Source organism: Vanessa cardui, chromosome Z, assembly GCF_905220365.1.
Source record: "Vanessa cardui chromosome Z, ilVanCard2.1, whole genome shotgun sequence".
NCBI classification, from domain to species: domain Eukaryota; kingdom Metazoa; phylum Arthropoda; class Insecta; order Lepidoptera; family Nymphalidae; genus Vanessa; species Vanessa cardui.
In genome coordinates this window covers 1,625,537-1,649,276 of record NC_061154.1, presented here as the reverse complement: position 1 = coordinate 1,649,276, position 23,740 = coordinate 1,625,537, and the positions used below count along the sequence as shown (strand labels likewise).

General features: G+C 33.3%; 1 protein-coding gene across 3 annotated transcripts in view; it reads left to right on the top strand.

The window, feature by feature from the left end:
• Positions 1 to 632: 632 nt before the first annotated feature.
• LOC124543246 (forkhead box protein L2-like) overlaps positions 633 to 23,740 on the top strand; it is a 112,850-nt gene continuing 89,742 nt past the window's right edge. For 2 of the 3 annotated variants that reach the window (XM_047121389.1, XM_047121388.1), the window contains exons 1-2: positions 633 to 1,048; positions 11,812 to 11,954. In XM_047121389.1, coding sequence (XP_046977345.1) covers position 1,048; positions 11,812 to 11,954 — 144 coding nt within the window. In that variant the 5' untranslated portion in view covers positions 633 to 1,047. Of the gene's footprint in view, positions 1,053 to 11,811; positions 11,955 to 23,740 lie in introns of all 3 variants that reach the window. The other variant, XM_047121390.1, reaches the window with a different exon arrangement.

The window sequence follows — 23,740 nt, the reverse complement described above, 5'->3', positions numbered from 1 at the left end:
AACCACCGAGAAATTTAACTATGAGTGCTTTTTAACTATTCTGTGGTGTTTAACAAAATAATTGTAAATTTATTTTAATACTTGAAAATTTTATAATAAAAAAAAATGCCGATGTAAATTATACTCTTAATTATTTCATTTTTTTATTAGATTTTTTTTGCAATTTTCAAAGGTTGATACTATCAATTGCTTAAAGTTGTAGGTTTATATTATAATACGAATATATACAAAGAATACGTCATTTTTGCTATTTCACAGATAAATTTAAAACTCTAAACTGTACCATAACTTAACCACTTTCAAAATTCACATCAATCACTACAAATTTCAATATAAACAGCTACATACAATGTATATAAGATTCGCGTTACCCCATCGTGTGCAAAGACCGACTCCGTTTTTGAGACAAGATTTGAAAGATTAGAATAAGGGAGGCGATTTGTCTTAACGAATTTCGTAGCGATCCACTGCGACTCCACCTTCAAACGCCATTGGCTTCGGCCGCTTCTATCCAACCAATGAGACCACGGCCTTCCCCACTCGACGAAACTTACTAAGATTACATTTTCCTTAAACATGAAAACGCACCATTTCCTACTCATGACTACTAGTCAAGACGTTCAAATAATGTTATGTAGTAACGTAATAGGTTTTATTTTTTTTTTAAGTTTTTGCGATCAGGCAAACGGTTCGGTATTTTGCCGCCTACGCGCCAAACTTACGTTGTTTGCAGAACAGTAGCGCGGGCTACGGCTCAGTCAGTGCACGTTGACAGCGAGGTACGTCAGCGGCACCGTGAACGTCTGGCGTTGCTTTAACGTACTAGCGCCCGTCGCGTTTGCACGTCCGCCCGCCTAAGCGCTCTCACTCCGAACGCGCGTTATAGTTTCAAAGTGTCAAAACTTCTGAACTGGACTATTTCGAATAAATCAAAAGTGAATTATTGTGATTAACAATGAACGTTATAAGTTATTTGAAAATCGTTTCGCCTGGAGTTACTTTTTAAAGTTGAAAGGAGCTGTCTGAACTTCGGAAAATATAATAAAAAGTGGGTAGGTGGTACTGATTTTGTAGCTAGTATTAATTTATATATTATGTAATATATGTTGATTTTGAATATATTTTTATTTAGTTCATAAGTGGATAAATATGGATGAACCGTTTAAAACATTAGAAAACATTACTCTTTCTAAGTCGGTATGTTATTTTATTTAAATGAATCGATTAATTTATTAGATTATAATTATGTTTTTTTTACATACAAATTGTAAGAGGTCTTATACGCCAATCTGAAAGGTTATGAACTCTTAATAAGTTATCTCGAATAATAAAATTAACGAATGATTTTGGTATAATGTTATTTGTACTTTGAGCTATTATAAAAAAAGTATATACATAAATTTTAATAAAATAATAATGCTGTTTATGAATTAGATTTTTTGTTGTTTATTTTTATTACAAATATTTGTTTGGACATAAATATATTTAACAATTGCTATAATATTTGGTGGGTGACATAAAATTATACGTATAGAAAATATATTTAGCTCAATTCCTGGTAGCAAATTACATATATAGCTGAATTTATATATGCTTTTTTTTTGGAAAAGGTTGATAGTTTTATTTCTATTTCTATAATAATGTGGCATACATTTTTTAAAATATATTACTCCTTTTTATATTACATTAAATGCACTCTGTTTAATTTTAATTCCATTAAATAAAACAGTCTCAAGACTTAAACAATCATGTTCTAAAAAACAACAGTTATCAAACTTTTCTAGAAGTCTTTTAACTACTGTCGCTGAAAACCCGTGATTGATTTAAGGGTTTAAAAAATTTAAGATTTTTTTCTTAAATACCAAACTAAGGGTTACGCTTCAAACCTGGACAATTACCATAAATTCTTATGGCTTTAATTATGTTTATAATTCAACTCGTGATCTGCGATAGAAAACAAAATGAGATGATTTGCATTTGTTGGATGATAATCTTCCACATTTATCCTAATCCTCACAGACGTGTGTAGAAGCAGCTTTAATCTGCTTGGCACATTGGTACAATTTCTTGCTTCTTCAAAAAAAAAATCGTACTAATTAAATTTACTTGGTGGTAGGGCTTTGCGCAAGCCCGTCTGGGTAGGTACTATCCACTCATCAGTTATTCTACCGCCAAACAACAGTACTCAGTATTGTTGTATTCCGGTTTGAAGGGTGAGCGAGCCAGTGTAACTACTGGCACAAGGGACATGATATCTTAGTTCCCAAGGTTAGTGGCACTTTGACGATTTAAGGAATAGTTAATATTTCTTACAGCGTCATTGTCTATGGGTAATGGTACTTACCATCAGGTGGCCTATATGCTCGTTCGCCAACCAATACCATAAAAAATAGGTAATATTTTTTGTAACAAACTGCAACCTCTTGGTTAGTTAAGAGTCATGTTGAGATAAGACGATCTATAATACGATGTCGTAAGTTGTACGACAACGTAATGTGATACGATACAAGAAAAGCCGACTTCTCGAAAGCCTGTTATAAAGATGGTGAGATCAATTGCACTCAATAAGCAGAAATCAACCCACTGAAAATTCTCCTAATAGAACTTGCAGAATCATAATATTTCGAAAACTTTTTTTTTTTTTCGTTTGTGAGAAATTAATCTGTTTATAGCGAATCTATTGTATAATACGATTTTCTTGGAATTCGTACCGCGTAATAATCTCATAACTTCAATTTCATATTCGAGTTTAATATTTAAATCTTCTGAGCATTCCTGTTTTAACTGCCTCTATCGTCTTTGTTGTTTATAGTTACGAATTCTAAGGTTCTTGATGCGAATTCCACTTAAAACAATAGGAAGATATTCGTATTCTTCAGTCGATATATTCTCAGTAGCATTCCGGGTTTTGAAGTTTGGAATGCATGTGAGTCTGATAGCACATAATGTCATCGGTGCTGACTAATGTTCTCGAACTCTGGCCGTGTCGGATTGATGCTTCATCAGATTATGCGAGTGTGTTCCTCAGTCGTAGTACTAATAATCGGACACTAATAGCAGGTACCGATGTATTAACACACACACACACACACACACACACACATATTTGAAACAAATAAAAGAAATTAAATAAAAATAAGCACAAATATACAAATCACAAAAGTTGCATGGTATACTTCCACGACACTTGAAGACCATAAACTGATACAAACTTTACAACTATTAATAATATAATATTATAAAATATTTAGCAACTTATTTATATAAGTTTCTGGTTCATTGATACCCCCGGACCTACGACAATATATACTGCATAATATGTATTATTATTATACACTAGCTGCGACCGCAATCTTGTACGCCTTTGAATTTACCAAAAAAATAAAAAATATGTAGCCTAAGTTACTCCTTATTATATCAGTTATCTGCCAGTGAAAGTCCCGTCAAAATCCGTCCAGCCGTTCCAGGGATTTGTTGGAACAAACATACAGACAGACAAAAATTGTAAAAAATGTTCTTTTGGTATATGTACCGTGTATACGTACATATGAATTGAGTAAAAAAGGGCTATTTTAATATTACAAGCAGACACTCCAATTTTATTATATGATATGTATCTATAGATATATAGATTAACATCACATTGAAGTTTAGTTTGCTAAATAATTCGGTCACATCCACCCGAAGATAATCCACTTATTATTAAATCAACTGGAACAGCATCTTTGTCATGTTTAATTATCAGGGCGAGTAAGATAATGTTACTAAGATATAAGGGACATTACTTCTTAATTCTTAAGGTTACTGGCGTATGGATAAATATATACTACAGCTGAGCTGAGATGGCCTAGGGGTTGGAATGCGTGAATCTTAATCGATAATTTCTGGTTCAAACCCAGGCACCACTATATATATCTGCTTAATTTGTGTTTATAATTAATCTCGAGCTCGACTGTGAAGCAAAATATCGTGAGGAAAACTGTCTAATTTCATAGGATTCTGCCACATGTGCATTCCACTAACCCGCATTGGAACAGCGTTGTGGAATATGCTGTTACTTTACTTTACTTACAGCACCAATTTTTATAAAACATTGGGTACCTCTAGGTTGGACACTTGCCAAAACAAATGTTATTGTATTTACTATAATTTTTTGTAAGTAACTTTTTTGAGCGTTCTTGTATTGTGAAGTATTTAATAAAGTAAAAAGTATAATGTATCGCTTAGTGCACTAGCATAACTTCAATTGTTATATCAAAATAATACACATGTATTTATGATAATCTTGGATACGGAAATCTGGAAATACTTTACGTTCCGTTTCAATCATAGCATTCATTTATAAGCGACTAGCGGCGTCCCGTCCCAGCTTCGCACGGGACATAAGTTTTTTTACCACCTTGAGTTACGTTACGTAACTACTGAGTTTCTTGCCGGTTCTTCACAGTAGAATATACTTTCCGAACTGGTAGTAGCTTGCTTCACTTAATTGTAAAATTACGATTCAAAAGTGCTTGTAAAAACCTACTTGAATAAAGTTTATTTTGATTTGATTTGATTTGAACGGTGAAAATATTTTTAAAATTCGTCCAGTAGTTTTTGAGCCCATTGATAACAAACACAATTTCCTCCTTATAATATTAATATAAACATTATTTAATTTTAAGAAATATTAGTTGTAATGGCAATCAAAAAGGTGAACTGTTAATTAAAATCTATTTGGTTACAAATCAATCATCAAGATATAATACGGCAACAATTTTACGCTTAATTAAAAACTGTTTAATCATTTTTGATAATTTTATTAACTTGGTCAATTATTTTATGGAAAACATATTACAAATTAATCACATCGGAATAGATACAATTAATAAGTTTATTATTTAATTATTGAATAATTATCTCCTTTAGTGAGTTACGGGTGTAAAAATATTTGATTTAAAATTTTTGTCACTTGTATTAACATTTTGCTAGACTAAGCTCCACAAAGCGACCGTCTTGACCAATTTCAGCTACAGTGGCCTTTTGTAATTTAAGCTACCCAACTGCGTTGTACACAGAAATTATATTATTTAGTGAATATATGTTTGTGGGAATACAGTTTCTCTGACTGTATCTAGAGTATATCACTTGGTTTCTTGGTATAAAAGGCAGCAATTTGATTCTACTGACAATTAACCAGACACTCTTCACTCCGTTCAGTGACAGATTCTAGAATTTGTTTTTATAGAACCCTGATTTATTACGGCACACCTTTATAAATCAACGGATTATTTCGTTGATTATTAACACCAACAAACACAGACCTGCGCAACTTTTGGTGACAAATTTAACGCTATAAATAAGTATATTTAATTTAAAACATACATCGTTTAATATTTAGGTTTCAAAATAAAATAAAAAGAATTAATTTAGAATTACAAGTAAAAAAATAATTGATGGTACTACTACCTCATAAGATATTGTACCGCTAAGAGCAATACTTGCTTGTATTATGTTCCTGTCCGAAGGGTGAGGGACCCAATGGAAATTTGTGTACTGTATATTAGTTAGTATATTAGGTCGCTGGCGATATAAGGATCAATTAATATTTGTGAATGCGTTAGTGTCTAAGGGTGGGAATCAACAGGTAGCCCAATTGCCAACCTGCCTGCCGAAACAAATATAATGTAGCCGGCTAGTACTGTGAAATATGATATGTATTTCGAGTAGGTAGTATATGTTGTATGGTCGTATATAAGCGATTAAAATTACTATTGAGATGTTTATTTATTTATATCATGAAAAATAAAGGCATGTAATTAATTATAAACATGTATATGTCAATTTGTTTAATTGGCTTTTTAATTAAGGCTGGTTCAGTCGTAGCCCAGTGGTAGTGGCATCTTAACCGATGATTGCGGGTTCAAGCCCAGGCAAGCACCGCTGAATATTCGTGTGCTTGATTTGTATTTATAATTCATATCGTGCTTTACAACAACAACAACAGCCTGCAAATTTCCCACAGCTGGGCTAAGGCCTCCTCTCCCTTTGAGCAGAAGGTTCGGTACATATTCCACCACGCTGTTCCAATGCGGGTTGGTGGCCACCGCCGGGCACGAGATGAATTATAAATACAAATTAAGCACATATATATATATATGCCTGTTTGGGTTTTAACCCGAAATCGTCGGTTAAGATGCACGCGTTCTAACCACTGGGCTATCTCAGCTCCGCTGAGAAAACATGCCTAGATGAAATTTTCAGTCATACAAGTCCACCAAATGAATTATCATGGTGAAATATGTTCTACGCTTTATCTTACCTTTAAGAGAGAGGGGGGGGGGTGTCATTTGATGATGCAGCAGACTTTTCCTCAGAAGTGAGACATTGTTACAATATTTTCAGGAATATCTTATTAACCTTATCGGAAGAATTTAATTATTTCACATTGTAATGTACAAAGAGTTAACTGCAGTTTGCATCAATTTTCAATAAAGAGTTAATTAATTTTTTTGTTATACATACTGAGCCTCGCTATGAAAGGTCGCCTCACGCCGTTTGCTCTTGTAATTTCGTTCAAAGGAACAGATTCGAGCCTTTGCGGCTTTTCGAAAATTAATTAACCTACACTCTTTGAGTCCTGTCGTATTACAGTATTCATTATTTAAAACAATACTAAGTAATAGTTATGCGGCATCCGTGTTGAAAGATGTCATAATTCGAATCCCCTCAGATTATATAACAAAAGGCAGGCGGAACGCGAGAAATGCGCGCCTTATACAGTACATGAAGTAATTAACAATTTGTTTAATACGTCACTAATTAAAGTTTGTATTAACAAAAATCATCGTGTAAACTACCGGGGACTTACAAGATGTAATGTATATACAAGAATTTCTACATTTTAAGAAAGTTAATCAAATTAAATTATTAATAAAATAAAAAAAAAAATTATTTGTCGATTAGACGACGGTTCGATTCACTAAGATATATTTTAATTAAATAAAAATCAATCTTAATCATTCATCAAGTTGGGACGGGCAGCTATCGTCTGTATAATCTTAAATTATTTTTAACATGAAATTAAATTATGATTATATGAAACAATATATAATATTTTGTGATCTCAAAAAAAAAAATCAAAATAAACTTTATTCAAGTAGGTTTTTACAAGCACTTTTGAATCGTCATTTTACAAGTAAGTGAAGCTACCACCGGTTCGTAAAGTAGATTCTACCGAGCAGAACCGGCTAGAAACTCAGTAGTTACTCTTTTTCAAAATTTCAAAACTGCGTTCAACGCTGTAGAGATTCAGCAACGATAAGAATATCTTGAACATTGCCTATGATTAATACTTATTTGAAACGTAACGGTTAGTTTCTTCAGCAGTTTTTGGTACAGATAAAATCACACCATATACAAAATCGTAGCGACATTTATAAGTGAAATTAAACATTGAAAAGTTCGTACATGATTTCCAGTGTACAGTAAGAAATAAATTTCTGATACATTGTAATACAACGGCTAAACGTTTTTTTTTAATATATTTCTTTTTAACGTATGATAATTTCGTATTATGGACCTTTTGAAGGAAAATGTGACAATCATTCTGTGTACACGAGGAGGAAAGGTAAACTAATAATACCTGGTTTCCGACTTCGTAAAGTTAATACATCCTTCCTGGGACACGGTGTTCGTTTCTATAATAAGATTTCACGGCTATTTGTAGCTTGACCCATTAAAAAAAGTTTAATCTCATGTCAAAAATATTGTTAATAGGAAATTTTACAAAATTATGTTAATGAACAAAAACCGTTGACTTCGTATTAACTAATTTTCAGGCAGGATATATGTGTGAAAATTTAATGTATTTTTTTATAGAAGATCGATAGCCCAGTGGTTAGAACGTGTGCAACTTGACCGATGATTGCGGGTTCAAACCCTGCCTGGGCTGTAGCACCACTAATCATTATATGTGTTTAATTTGTGTTTATAATTCATCTCATGGTCGGCGGTGATCGAAATTCTGCCACACGTGTATTCCATCAATCCGCATTTGAATAGCGTTGTGGAATATGTTCCACATCTTCTCCTCAAAGGTAGAGGAGGCCACAGTCTAGAAATTTACAAGATGATAATGTAAAATGTATTTATTATATACTATGTAATTGAAATGGTTACTACTCGCCGGTGCCATGCGGTAGAATCAACTTTCCGTACCGAAGGTAGTTTTACATTTATTCAACAATGTAATATGACGAATCAAAAGTGATTTTATGAGCCCACTTCAATATAAATACATTGATACTATAACAACACACGGATTTACCATTTTAAAAACGTTCCAATGATTTTTTCAATATGGATAATGTCAGCGATGTTGTATTTTATTTTTTAAAATTGAATGAATATTATCGTGATAGTTGTTCGATATTCATCTGGATTTACAATGTAGCACCTATTAAACGTGTTATTAGGTATCATGAAATCTGTGACTGCCATGAAAGTATTAAATATTTCAATACAAATTATCCTTTCCATACGTTATACTTGATTCTAAAATATGATAGCCGATGAATTCGATATCCTACTAATATAATTACATAGTATGAAAGGAAGTCGCGTTTCGTTGTCTGTCCCTATGTATGCTTAGGTCATTAAAATAACGCAACGGATTTTGATGCGGTTTTTTTAATAGATAGTGTGATTCGATAGGAAGCTATTTGTTATAATACATGAAAAAAATAATGATGTCATACCCATGAGAAGTCGGGCGGGTCGCTTGTGGATAGATTTATGTATGTTTGTTACTCTTTTACGAAAAAACCACTGAACAGATTTTGATGAAATTTTACAGTTATATAGCTTATACATCAGAATAACACATAGATCACAGTTTATAATGATTTAATGTAATTAGGTCATATTATAACGTCACATATCAAGTACCCGTGTAAAGGCGGTTAGTAGTAATTATATACATAAATGATATTTATTTTGGTAGAAAGTCTGTATATCAATGTTATTAACGAGCTTGGAATGAAGTTAGGGACAATTATTGATGTGCTGTCTCTTTCTTAGTCATGTGTCATCGCATTTGCGAGACAGTAACAAAACGTGCAGATGGAGTCTCAACGCCTTTAATAACATGATCAATTATATCCGTTAAACTAAAGAAACACACACGAATGCAACTTTTCGTAAAGTCATCAACATCAACACCTTTGCTGAGTTTTCAGTGAACAAAGAGAGAACAGTTTTACTCCCTTTGAATAACATTTTCGTATGAAAATCATAGCGATAGCATTTGATACAGTTTACAACGTAGGTGTGTCAGATGCTTTATAGCTCTCGTTTGTGTGGAGTACATTTGAGTTATTGAAGTTCGTACTTATGTAACAATTGTTTGTTTTATTCCAATATATTTGAATATTGTATTTGTGATTTTATAAATTATGGAAAACTTTTGTTTGTACTTGTATGATACAAATACAGGTGATGATATTAATTTATAAATTTCGATACTTTTCAATTTGTAATGTTTTATATGAAATTGCTAGAGACTTAAATTTAAGTGGACTTTTGGATAGATTACAGTTACAAACATATACGTAGTTCTGTAGTGAACTAACATTGCTCGAAAAAGCAAATTCTGGAGTATTGTGTATTGGCAGTAATATAGGTAAGGAATACATCATACTACCTGCCTTCCAAATACCAAACTCGTTTTACCCCTTTAGGGTTTCGTAAAATTCTTTCTTAGCGGATGTTCAGAAGGAGTCTCAAGTTTATTGGGGTTTATTTTCTGATATTTCGTTAACCAGGGATTATTTCATATATGTGCATAGGAGATTAGTAAAAAATATTAGAAAATATATGTATCATAGGAAATATTATGTATCGAATAACAGACACAATGAAATAAATTAATAAATATTGAGAATATATAAATATCATGTCATAAAATTGCTATTAATAATGCCGATTCAGTTTTTTTATTTTATGTAAAATCGTTTATAACAGAAAGAGACAGATAGAAAGAGAAAGAGAGGGGATGGCCGCCTCTAAAAAAGAAGGACATAACGCCTTTTCCTCATGCAAAGATTCCTGTTTGTTCATTTGCTGTAAGCAGCGTAAATGAACTTCATTTATGATATTTTAAGTGAAATAGTATTGATCTCTGAAACTAAACCTCTGTTCTAAATTCATCATGCGTTAGAAATCCTAATCTTTATAGAGAATGCTGTAGCGTCATCTCGGGTTTACCTTTAATAACATGATATTACAATATTTTTATTCATATAATTTATATAGATGATGCTAAATTTTGTATCCGTTTGTCATATTTAGAGGTCCTCCTAATTCTCCTTCTATATTATTTAAACTTTGCCTTTGTTATATTTTAATTTTAAAGGAATATTTTATAACAATAATTTTTAACACTTTGATGATTTATTTCACTGTCGGTGCACTGTTGTTACTTCGTTCATTTGATCACTGATAAAGAATTTTCAATAATCAAAGATTACTATATAATTCTAATGAATTTACTCTCGTATATATTTTTCGGGTTTTAAAGCCTATTTTCGGTCTATAACCTAACTCGTATCTAAAAAATCAAGGATCGGTCGCTTCGTAGCAGGGCCACTAGTGTTTGTGTGTTTGTCTATGTTATAGAATGTGGAGACCAAGGGATTATTATCGGATATGTTCGATATGGCGTTTCGGTTTGACGAAGTTCATTTGATCTTTATAATAATTTGTTATTCATAAATAATGATTTACTATTTTTTTTTGTATTGGTTGGCGGACGAGCATATGGGCCATCAGATGGTAAGTGGTCCCTATTATCCATAGACAATGACGCTGTAAGAAATATTAACTATTTCTTAAATCGTCAATGCGCTACTAACCTTGGGAACTAAGATATTATGTCCCTTGTGCCTGTAGTTACACTGGCTCGTTCACCCTTCAAACCGGAACGCAATAATACTGAGTACTGTTGTTTGGCGGTAGAATAACTGATGAGTGGGCGGTACATACCCAGACAAAGCCCTACCACCAAGTAAGATCAATCCATACTCATTTATTCATGCGAAAGTAGGTCTCTTTTTCTGGAATTTAGTATGCGAGTTTGTATCCCAAGGAAGATCCCAGGTTACTAAGCAAGACTATGGGATATAACATCTTAAACACCTAAATAACTCGTGTGGTTTTAGCAGTGTAGCATTAGTTATCCCGTGTCAATAAACCTGTGTCAATAAATCTATGTTAATTTTATAAATGTGAAAGTAATTTTGTCTGCCTGTCTGTATATCTGTCGCTCTTTCACGACCAAACCGCTGATGAAATTTGGTGTAATGCAAACATTAACTCCAAGAAATGACATAGCCTACTGTTATTGTCTAATACATGACAATCACTCTGAAATATGAGCGAAGTCGCGGGTAACTACTAGTAACCAATAAGGCGAGGTTTTATCCCGATGAGTCGAGATGGCCCAGTAGTAAGAACGCGTGCATCTCAACCGATGATTACGGGTTTAAACCCAGGCACGCACCGCTGATTCATGTGCTTAATTTGTCTTTGTAATTGATCTCGTGCTCAGCGGTGAAAGAAAACATCGTGAGGAAACCTGCATGTGTCTAATTTCATGGAAATTCTGCCACATGTGCATTCCACCAATCGGTATTAGAGCAGCGTGGTGGAATATGTTCCAAACCTTCTCCTCAAAGGGAGAGGAGGTCTTTAGCCCAGCAGTGGGTATTTACAGTCTGTTGTTGTTGTTGTTATCCCGATATAAGAGTACAACGAGGTTGATTTTCCCAGTGGCCCGCGCCGATGGCGCACGGCAGGGCGGCGACGCACAGCGCTTAACTCCTGAAGCGCTGCCATTCGACATGAACGATATCCCCGCGAACGTGTACGACGCGCGTAGGATGATCTACAACTTGCCACAAGTTCATCACACTGTAAGTACTCCATCTACTTTTACTAAACATTTCACAACGTCCATACAAAGTTATGCCATCCGTTTGTCACCTTTAAAGATCATATTTCCCAAAAATATAAAACATAAGTTCGAAATTTAATTTATCTAGGCTCTTTAGTTTCAGCGTTGCGTTAATCAGAAGTAAAGCTAAATTATTTTATAACTATGAATCGAAGGTGGTCGCACTTCTTAATATAACTGTAAAAATGAAATGACACAATAATATAACGGACTGATATATTGGGTTCATAATTAACTCAATTCATCTTAGAAGATGAGTTCAGTGTAGTGTTGAAAGCCCTTCTGAACTGTCACGAGAATATCTAAATGTAAAGCTGATACAGAATTCGGATAACTGCTAAGATGAAGACATAACCTCACAAACTCATAAGTAACTTAATAATTATTTAATATTCAAAAGTTAATAGAACATATTGTTATGTATTAAAATAGAACCTTGTCGCTTTATATCAATGATATGGCATAACACGCCTTTCTTAATTTGGTTAACCAATATGTACATTAAGTTTTTGTTTTCTTACCCCTTAAATAAATAAGAATGACATTTTATTCTGGAACAAACGAGAACTAAAGCGCTTTAAAGATTCGTTACTGTCCTGTCATTAAAAACAAGATTTCAAATGCCATTGAATATTTAAATACAAAATATCCTTTACTAAACGTTCGTGAGTTGAGTTGATTAATTTGTCAACATTAAATATATAATAAATTAATTATTTGACTTTTTGATCGGTACTTGGCACACTGTCTCCGTTCAAACCTGAACGGTCGTAAATAATACTGACACTCACACGGAAACATCGCAGCCATGTGAATTTATAAATACAAATGACATATATAATTTCTATATCAAAAAAAAAAAAAAACTTTCCAATAAACTTAAATTAACTATTTGAAACTGAGAACGTGCTAATGTGTCAAGGCTATAAAATATTGGAAACAAATGTGCATTAAACAATAAATCTTTTTTGTCACATAACAATAAACACCGAAAAAAAAACTTATGTGAGAAAGAAAATAAATGATTTAATGTTGGCGTTGGGTTACCAATGCAAGTGCCATTCGACTCGGTTGGGTTTGCGAGGGAATTGAATCATTCTGATATTATTTATTACACAGCCAGTAACAGAACCCTCGACTCCGGTCGTAATGTTATTTGAAAGCAGTCTCTTCCAAATTAGATATGAATAAGTAAAAAGTAACAGGCTCTAATTTTCCCACTGCTAGGCTAAGACCTCCTGTACTATTAATGATAGATATTATAAATTATAATTATAAATATTATAATTACGCATGATATATGTCAAAATTTCGCACCATCTCAGGATATTTTTTCTTAACATAGGACATGGGGTGGACGCTGAGATTGTTACAATATGGCGCTGTAAGAAATATTAACTATTCCTTACATCGTCACTGCGCCACCAGCCTTGGGAACTAAGATGTTATGTCCCTTGTGCCTGTAGTTACACTGGCACACTCACCCTCCAAACCGGAACACAACAATACTGAGTACTGTTATTTGGCGGTAGAATAACTGATGAGTGGGTGGTACCTACCCAGACGGGCTTGCACAAAGCCCTACCACCAATAAAGTCATTTCTTACACCACAAATACGCCAGCTTTATAGTATTGAAATAAGTTTCACGCTTCCATTACAGAATGTAAGTTCTACCGAGTTACAAATTTCCACCAATGTTCAATGTACATGCACACATGATATCTTCTCTTGAATAAGTAGATTTAGACCGAATATTTATTTCACCAAAAAGGTCCAATAGGTTCTGAGGAATAATATCTTCTCCAAAAATACAGCAACGGTTATATACGAGTATATGTCGAAAACTGGGATGAATGCGAGCGCTCTCACTGACTCCTGTTCATGCAATAATGAGTGAAGTGCATAATGGACATTCTAAAATAAAGTTACAAACGTAAAAGATGAAAAGTTTTTATTGAAATTAAAATAATTTTAACAAAGTTGCTTGTTTTAATAATAATTAACTATAAAATAAATGTTATTGACAAATAATCTTCACAGTTTTGATTAGTAAAACAAATAAAGGTTGTTGCCGGCTAAGCTGCGGGGCACTGTATTTGTAAATATTACAATGTTTTCCGGTAATTAATTTATCAATACTAATTATAAAGCCGTTAACATACTCGTGATTACATTAGTGTTTCCTAACTTATCTTTGAATAAAAAAAAGTGTATTGAAAGATATTTATTGTTTTTTGACACTATGGTAAAGCTAGCGCCTGTAAGTTGACATGGCGGTTTGACACGGCGCCATGTTTATTTTTAGTGACGTCATTCACTACACGGGACTCTTCGTGACGCTTTTGATTTTCTATTCGCTGCAGTGTGAAAATTGCGGGTATAAGATGTTTTAAATTGAATATAATTATTCAATAATAAGACGGTGACGTTCACTAAGCTAGCGGCTATCAATGTGAACCGTGTTATCTGTTCTCCCGTCATCACCAGTTACATCACCGACCTTGTTTGTTTGACATTTATTCTTGCAAAATACGAAAATGTATTTGTAATCTCAAAGACGTTTCGTTAAATGTTGAGATTATATTATTTATTTATTAAAACTTAGCCGTTGTTTTATTATTTTCAAGTTTTTGTTTTAAGTTCAAGCTGTCTACGTTTCCTGTAAATGAGTATCTTTAACCGTTATACACAAAAAGGATTTTAATTCAATTAATTGAATGATCTTCGTAAATTCGTTCGATATTTAAACTAGTGTAAGTTTAACTATATGTGTTCTTATTTTAAATTTTAATTTAAGAGTTAGTATTCTATTTTTTTTACATTGAAAAATAGAATATGCTCAAGTGTAAATCTTTGCATGCGGTTTTTATATAATATTTGTTTTTATCATTTTTATATGCTATAGAGACGTTTTGTTATCTTAACTCTTTGGTGAAACCTATTAAAATAAAACTACATTACATTATCAACATCGAATATGTTGTGAAAATAATAATACATTTTATTTATGTACATAATGGAACAATAAAATCTGAACCAAATTTTGTTTTCATTAATGATAAAAAGCAATGTTGACATTTATTTTTAGAGTTGATATGCCCCTGTGGTCAGAGCACGTGAATCTCAAACGTTGATTATGAGATCAAAACCGAACAAGCAACTAGATTTTGTACTTAATAGTCAGATTTTACTGGCTTGTGGAATGATAGCTGGCGTACGCTTTCAACTTTTTATTATTATCATCACCATCATCATAGATATAACACTTGAAGAATGTCTTAATCTGGTCAAGCCAATTCTACATAAATCGCTCGTTCTTTCTTTGGCTTTATCGCTTCTAATCTTCATACTGCTTTCTTTCATACTTCGTTCATGCCATCTAAACATTTGAGCTTTTGTATACGAGTATCAAGTTAGCTGATTTCTACTGAAAATAATAAATCATTCATTTACCGTCAATACGCTCTCAATTATGTGAACTAAGATCAATCACCACAAATGCTTGTAATTGGACCTCCAATTTTCATAAAGGAACTTAATATCACAGAGTACCAGAGTATATCCCAGAAGACCAATGAATATATGCAGGCTACTACGCAATTATGGTTTTCTAACCAAGCTACATTGGCTACGGTGGCAAAATTTCGATGGCAACTAATTTCAGCATTAATTGGTTTTCTTCGATAACTTTCACTGGCTTTTATTAAATACATACTTTATTATATTTTATTTGATACTTTTGTAATAAATCCCTGTATCGCATGCCTTTACTTTAGAGCCGAGATGGCCCAGTGGTTAGAACACGTGCATCATCACCGATGATTGCGGGTTCAAAATCAGACAAGCACCGCTAAAAAATCGTGAGCGAATTCTGCCACATGTGTATTCTACCAATCCGCATTGGATCAGTGTGGTGGCAGCCCAGCAGTTGGAAATTTACAGGCTGACTTTGTTGTTGTAAGTCTTTTATTAACGATATACTTCAACGTTTAGTCAGAGATGTTATGTCCGTTCCTCTATTACAATATCAAAATGATATTGTTTTAGTTTCGTCGTGTCTCAAACGATTCGGATGAGTGTATGATTTGGGAACTTGTGTATGGAATTTATAAATAGATCATATTGGACAAATTGAGTCTTGTCGCCTCTGATTCGGATATCTTTTTCGTTTCATAACTTTAATAATATTGTATATTTTAAATTGTAATCAGCGAATGAAGAAAAAATTAACCTTCGTTTGATTTGTAATCAGTCGAAATCCACGCCCTTTTAGATAAATCTCTAGGCATGTAATCTTGGTGATCGATGTAAACATCTCGTGCGTAATAAATGTAAAGTCAGGGTAATAATATTATTGTGTAGGCATTAACCTAGGAACAGGAGATGTCAATCGAGAATATTCTTTAATAATCGTTTATTAATTTCGATTTGAATCTTGAAGCGGTAATGGATAAAATCTCAAGGTCAAATTTTACTGGAACATTTATTTAGTTACACTGTTAACATTTCTAGCAATATAGATTCCTTTTCGACTTATAGTACTTACGTCTATATTATATATTATATACCGTCTGGGTACCACCCACCCATCAGTTATTCTACCGCCAAATAACAGTACTCAGTATTGTTGTGTTCCGGTTTGAAGGGTGAGTGAGCCATTGTAACTACAGGCACAAGGGAAATAACATCTTAGTTCCCAAGGTTGGTGGCACATTGGCAATGTGAGGAAGAGTTAATATTTCTTACAGCTTCATTGTCTATGGGTGATGGTGACCACTTACCATCAGGTGGCCCATATGTTCGTCGGCCAACCTAAAGAAAAAAAAAGATACAAACGTTTTATTCATAGAATTATTTGCTTGACACATAATTAAACTAATTAAAACTATCATTTAATATAGGCGTAGTCTTAACTACCAAAAGTTATATAAAAAATAATTGTCAATAAGTTTGTATTTCAGTTGAACTTGCATTAGAGTAACAAAGTTAGTATGTAAACAAATCTAGGAAGTCGATTTCAAACTACTTCTAATTGTAGTACGATATTTGAAACTTTGCAAATGTATGTTATTCGGATGATACTGTAATAATTTGGTTACTGTGTGGATAGTTAAAAGAGAGAGCGAGAAAGCATCATGTTTTCGACTCATCTATTTTAATGTACCACTGTATGCGTTGGCCTAAGTTACAAGGGGGGTTCACGGTAGCATGCGTAAGCGATCCCGTGGCGCCCGCCGAAAGACGGTGAGGGTACCGCTGGTGTTTTTAGAGGGTAAACATGGTGGGCCGGGGCGCACTCGGCATTCAGGAACCAGGCGTCCCCCCCCCATCTTCCATCACGTGGGGGAAGCGCGTAAAGCGTTATTCCAGCGATAAAAAAATATAGTTACAAGGGGGGTTAAAGGAATAGGTTTGGTTGATAGCTCATACAGGCTCTTATCCGTTAAAGGCAGGTTTCCTTTCGGTTTCAAACCGTCGAACCATAATCGAATTATAAATACAAATTAAATGATAATTTAGTCCAGGGTTTGAACTCAGAATCGTCGGTTATAAATCACGTCTTTTTAATAAAATTATTAATTGTCCTATCAAGGGGTTTATTTACTATGTCTAACTGTATTGATCACTTCTGTTATATATCCGCTGTTACGCTATAAGTGCATGAAGAACCGTCTTGATGAAATATTAAGGAATTTGGTTAAAGTTCTTCGCAAGCAAAATACCTTTAAGCATAATAATACTTTTAACCTAAAAACAAAGAAAAATACATATAATTTCATTAATATAAAAATATGCGTAATGAACTTTTTGTAATCTATAAAAAATATCTACCCAACAGGATATATCTATAGGCCATTATATGTCTATAGGCCATTTTGACAGCAGATAGAAGTGAGAAGAGATCAGTCGGAGCCTCGAAGGCTTTACGTGATTTCCGACACAAGGTTATGTCATTGGAAAATGCCTAAATCCGGCCCTATTGAGAATTTCAGACTTATAAGCTGAACCACCTAAATGGTTACATAAATATTTGACAGTTTGCATTATTTTTCCGTCTTACAATTAACATCGTAATACGTTCACGAATGTACCAGTCTGACAGCGTTTTCTACCGAATTGTACAAGTTTTTTTTAAGCACAATTTAGAGAATATTGTTATTAATACAATTGTTGAAAACGGTATATATACCATGTATTTATACTTATTAGATGGATATTTATTTCGACATGTCTTGTTCACGAGACTGAAGTTTGAGGGTAGCTGTTGAGGCATTAGAAGTGTCCATATCGGACTACCTCCTTTCTCGTACGTTTGCTGCGTGAACACTGGTTACCACTACCATTGTCACTTTTACCCCTACTATTGTGTTTGTTATATTTGTTTTACGTGCACTCGATACTCGAAACAATCCGAAACATGGTAACCCCGTTTTTAATAACTGTAATAATAAAAATAATCTTATATCGATTTAAATTTAACTACAGGCACAAGCGACATAACATCTTAGTTCCCAAAGTTGGTGGCACATTGACGATGTAAGGAATAGTTAATATTTCTTACAGCGTCATTGTCTATAGGCAATGGTGACCACTTACCATCAGGTGGCCCATATGCTCGTCCGCCAAACTATACCATAAAAAAATTTAATAATAATACTATGAACAGTTTTAGATGTTAGTTATTTTTTTGTTACAAAAATATCAATAATAGGTGATGTTAATATGTTAATAATATTTCATCATATAATTTTTAAATCGCACGTATCACCGATCATCGTCACATGAACTCGTGTCAGGGACGATAGATAAACAAAACAAACGCTCTGCATTACTTGCTTTTTAAATAATACGTATTATATTAATTCGGTAAAGATATTAGATATTAAAACAATAAAGATATTTTCCTGAATAGATAATGTGTACTGAAGGACATTTAATATCCATATGTGATACAGCGTAATATTTTTTCGTAGATGTTGATTTTAAATGTAATTGTTTTTCTAACGGTGTTTTATAAGCACGTGATCGTGTCATATTTCCGTCTCATAGAACTATGCGTGAGATGGAAATATCTTCTATCTCACCTTTCTTTTGGGATGACTGTAGTTAAGAAAGGCAGGAATGAAACGTCAAATTTGTGACGGTAAATTATTTTAGTGGATTTTTAATTGAATACAACACAATTACACTGCCAGGCATTAATTTCACTTACCATGGTAAAGTAGCTACACCACAACAAGTAGTAAAATAAAAAAAAAACATTTTTTTTTAAATTTAGTATTAAATATCTTCATTATTATGCTTAGAAAAAAAACTTACATTTAATAAAAGTATATTGAAAAAAATTTAAATAATAGTGCACAGCTTCACAGTTCACTTGGTGGTAGGACTTTGTGCAAGTCCGTCTGGGTGTACTACCCAGACGGACACATCAGTTATTCTACCGCCAAATAACAGTACTCACCCGATGGTAAGTGGTCACCATCACCCATAGACAATGACTCTGTAAGAAATATTAACCATTCCTTACATCGTTAATGCGCCACCAACCTTGGGAACTAAGATGCTATGGCTATATACACTGGCTAACTCACCCTTCAAACCGGAACACAACAATACTACGTACTGTTGTTTAGCGGTAGAATATCTGATGAGTTGGTGTAACCTACCTAGGCGTGCTTGCACAAAGCTCTACCACCAAGTAAATCTATATTATAATCAATCTGTCAATTATAATCAATATTTCGTATATATGTACTAAGCGACAAGTAGATGGAAACTCGTATTTGCTTATTGCATTTATTATATATCTGCATATGAAGCAAATATAATTAAATAGGTCTACATATTGTCGTCTTCGGACAATACATGTTTAACGCTAAGCGGAGCGAAATTAAACTAAATATTATTATAAATAGGCGTTAAAACAGCCTACTAAAATTTAAATATAATTTTTACTATTCTATAAATTCAGACGATTATAACTTCAATTGAAAATAAAAGTTAACTGATCTGATTGTCTAGTTCTCACAAAAATAAATCTTAGATAAAACGTAACCAGGCTAATTCTATAGAAGCCAGGATGGCTCAGTGGTTAGAACGCGTTCATCTTAACCGATGACTACGGTCCAAACCCAGGAAATGATTGGGGGGGGGGGGGTATGTGGGACTCCCCGGTTCCCTGGTGTGTCCAGGTCCACTGGGTTTACCCACTAAAGGACCAGCGGTACCCTCTCCGTCTTTTGGCGGGCGTCACGGAATCGCTTACGCATGCTATCGTGACGCCCTGACGGTCGGCGCGCCTATGCGGGCCTCCAACACCTAGGGGAGATTCTCGGGGTACTGAGACCCCCTTTGGTCCCTGCGGCGCCTATTGAGGCAGGAGGAGAAGGTGCGCGTAGCGCCTAAGTGAGAGGAGGCCTTAGCCCAGCAGTGGGAAATTTACAGATTGCTGTTATGATATGATTATGACTTTAAACTGATTTAAATTCATTCGATTGCTTTGTTAGTAGAATTGACCTCTTCATAAATATAACTTTACTTATTTCATGCTAGTAATGAGTATGTTATATCGCTTGAGTAATCTTTTATCTTACTTACAACTTAAATAATAATTTTACATACTAAAAATATCACTCTGGAGCGGCCTGTATCTTAAGTTTAGACATAAAAATTCGTCTCATAAATTAGTAAAGATTGGCATGTTTCAATTTTTCGTTACGCGTAAAATGATACACGCCCGTTTAGTTTAACATAAAAATAAAATATTCACTCGTAAATGTGTTAGTTTACATTCAAAATATATTTCTACCCCGATAGAAAATAAAATCAAAATAGATTTTATTTCAGTACAAGCGCTTTTCATTCGTTATTTTTCAAGATTAAATAACAACAACAAAATTAATACATTCTGTATAAAAATCGGACAACACAAGCTTGAAGTTTTTAAACATCTCTTTAATACATTTTGTATTGAGAAATACTTTTTAAATCATTTAATTTATCATTCTATATCTAAACTAGCGACCCGCCCCGGCTTTGCACGGGTGAAATGATATGACATCACAATAGAAACTTCTACAATTATAAGTGTTTCTTTACGAATTTTTCCATGTATTATATATAAAAACTTTCTTCTCGAATGACTCTGTCTATTAAAAAAACCGCATCAAAATCAGTTGGCGTAGTTTTATAGATTTAAGCGTACAAAGGGATATAGGGACAGCAAAAGTGACTTTGTTTTATACTATTTAATGATTAACAGTCCAAACTGTCCACCAGTTGTTAATAAATAAATCATATGTTATTATACGACTCTTTCACAAATTCATTCGAAGTATAAATTATTTATAGTTTAAAAGACCTGTCAAATTATTACTGTAAACAATCAAGAGCTTTAGGATGTATGTATGTGTGTGTGTGTCAGTGAAGCTAATCAATAGAATTCCTTGTTCCGACAGCGAGCATCAACTCGGTGTCGATTTGATGAAATACTGCTCGCCAAAGAAACGGAATCTATTTATCGTGTTCTAAAAGTATCGAGGGCTCTGTATAATTTTTCAGTATTCTCTTAAATTTGAAATATGTATTTAATATTATAAATGTAAAAGTAAGTCTGTCTGCAGTCTGTTGCTCTTTCACGACCTCTGCGGTCGAGTGGTGTGTACACCGGTTTTCATGGGTACGCCACTCTGAGGTCCCGGGTTCGATTCCCGGCTGAGTCGATGTAGAAGGTATATTAGTTTTCTATGTCGTCTTGGGTCTGGGTGTTTGTGGTACCTTCATTACATCTGATTTTCCATAACACAAGCGCTTTAGCTACTTACATTGGGATCAGAGTAATGTATGTGATGTTGTCCAATATTTATTTATTTATTAAAAAAAAAAAACACTGAAACATACTTCATGAAATTTGGTGTGAAGCTAAGTTGGACTCAAAGAAAGGACTAAGGCTACTTTTTTGTCTAATTCATGACCACCAACACCCTAAAACATGAACGAAGCCGCGGGTAACTAATAGTTGTTTTATAAAATACAAAATATGATTGAATTAAACGAGGCCGAACCTACGTCGTTCTGTCATAAGTAACCACAACGCCATTCAGTCAAATAATTATGGGCAATGGTATTTCTATCAATTCTACTGTTCATCTACCATTCCACATTCCCCCCTAGGGTAATAGGCACGCATAATTTCAACTTCAGTTATAATATAATGTAAATTATTGTACAACGAATGCGCTGAGTTTAGTATATAAGTTTTGAAATATTTAAGTAATTATTTGCACAGACGACGTATTCTAAATTCTTGGATAACTGTTAATAATGTACAGGCGGGGTAAGAAAAAGTTCGACGACTTAAGATCTATTTTCGTGTGAGATCTGCTTTACCGATCGAGAATGACATATTGCGTTGCAGTGATTTGACGTTTAGATTCAAAGGGCACTAAGGGTTTAAGACTTGATAAAGGAATGAATTTGAAAACGGACAAAGGTTTTCTTACTCTGACTGTACATTGTATAATGTACTTCAGGTCATAGTAATAGAAAGCCGGGAACCGAATATTTCTCAGCACAATAAGCACCTAAGTGTCAGCAGTGGTCAGGCTATCTACGTCAAAGGATTTTTTACAAAAATCCTCATAAAATACTTACTACTCGAAGGTTTAAGATGTTAAGAAACTAATCCTATAATATGACACAACCTTTTTAGGATTAATGTATGTGGTGCTCGGTGCCTATTAATAAGAAAAAAAAAACTTTCATTTTGTGTTTTTTTTTGTGCCAGTAATAAATATATTTTTTTTCTTAATCTTGTATGACGTTACTGTTCAAAATTAAGGTATTTTTTTTTGTTAGTCATACCGCACTGAAATAGTTACTACCCGTTGACGGGATGTCAGGGCTACCGATGTTACCACCTATAAAATAATGATAGCAAATATTAAAAATTCAATTTGTATTTTTATTTCAATAATTAAATAGACTATTTATGTTTTTGTTCTATTAAAAATATTATTTATGAAAATTCAAAAATATTTATAATAAAGTTTAATTAAAATGTTTACATCTGATTTTATTCCTAGTAATACGAAAATAAACTATAAAAATGTCATTTTAAACATAGTCAACAAATGAAATATCATTAAATAAATCATTAGCGACGATCACATCAAATTCCATCAATGAATGCATTTGCCGTATTGCTAAAACATACAATTAGCTTTTCACTCAATAGCGTTCCGATAATCTAGACAGATGCCGTCAAAATAAAGTTTCGCTGAAAGCTCCCGTGTCAAAGCCCAGTGTTAGGCTTAAATTAATTGATTAAATATATATAGTTATATCGACGGCAATTCCACTAATATTATTGTCAAATAAATAAATTTAATCGTTTTGAGTAAAATACAATTTAATTAATTCTCTACACAAGCATATTAATGGAATCAAAAAAAAAAAAAATAATAATCCTGATATCTCCACTGGTAACATTGTAACAAGAATAGGAATTGCCATACCAAGGAGGAACAATATTTAAAAAAAATCAAATTTAGACCTCTAATTATTCGCATTTACGTAGGCATAGACAAAACAGTTCTGTACTTCTATGTCAAGTTTCTTGATTTTCTTAGTCTACATAAATAAAAAAAAAAATGTTCGAAATATGAAATTTCTTATAACATTTCAGCTTTTAAGAAGAACATGACATTTCGAATAGTTTTATACTCTATTTAAAAAAGAA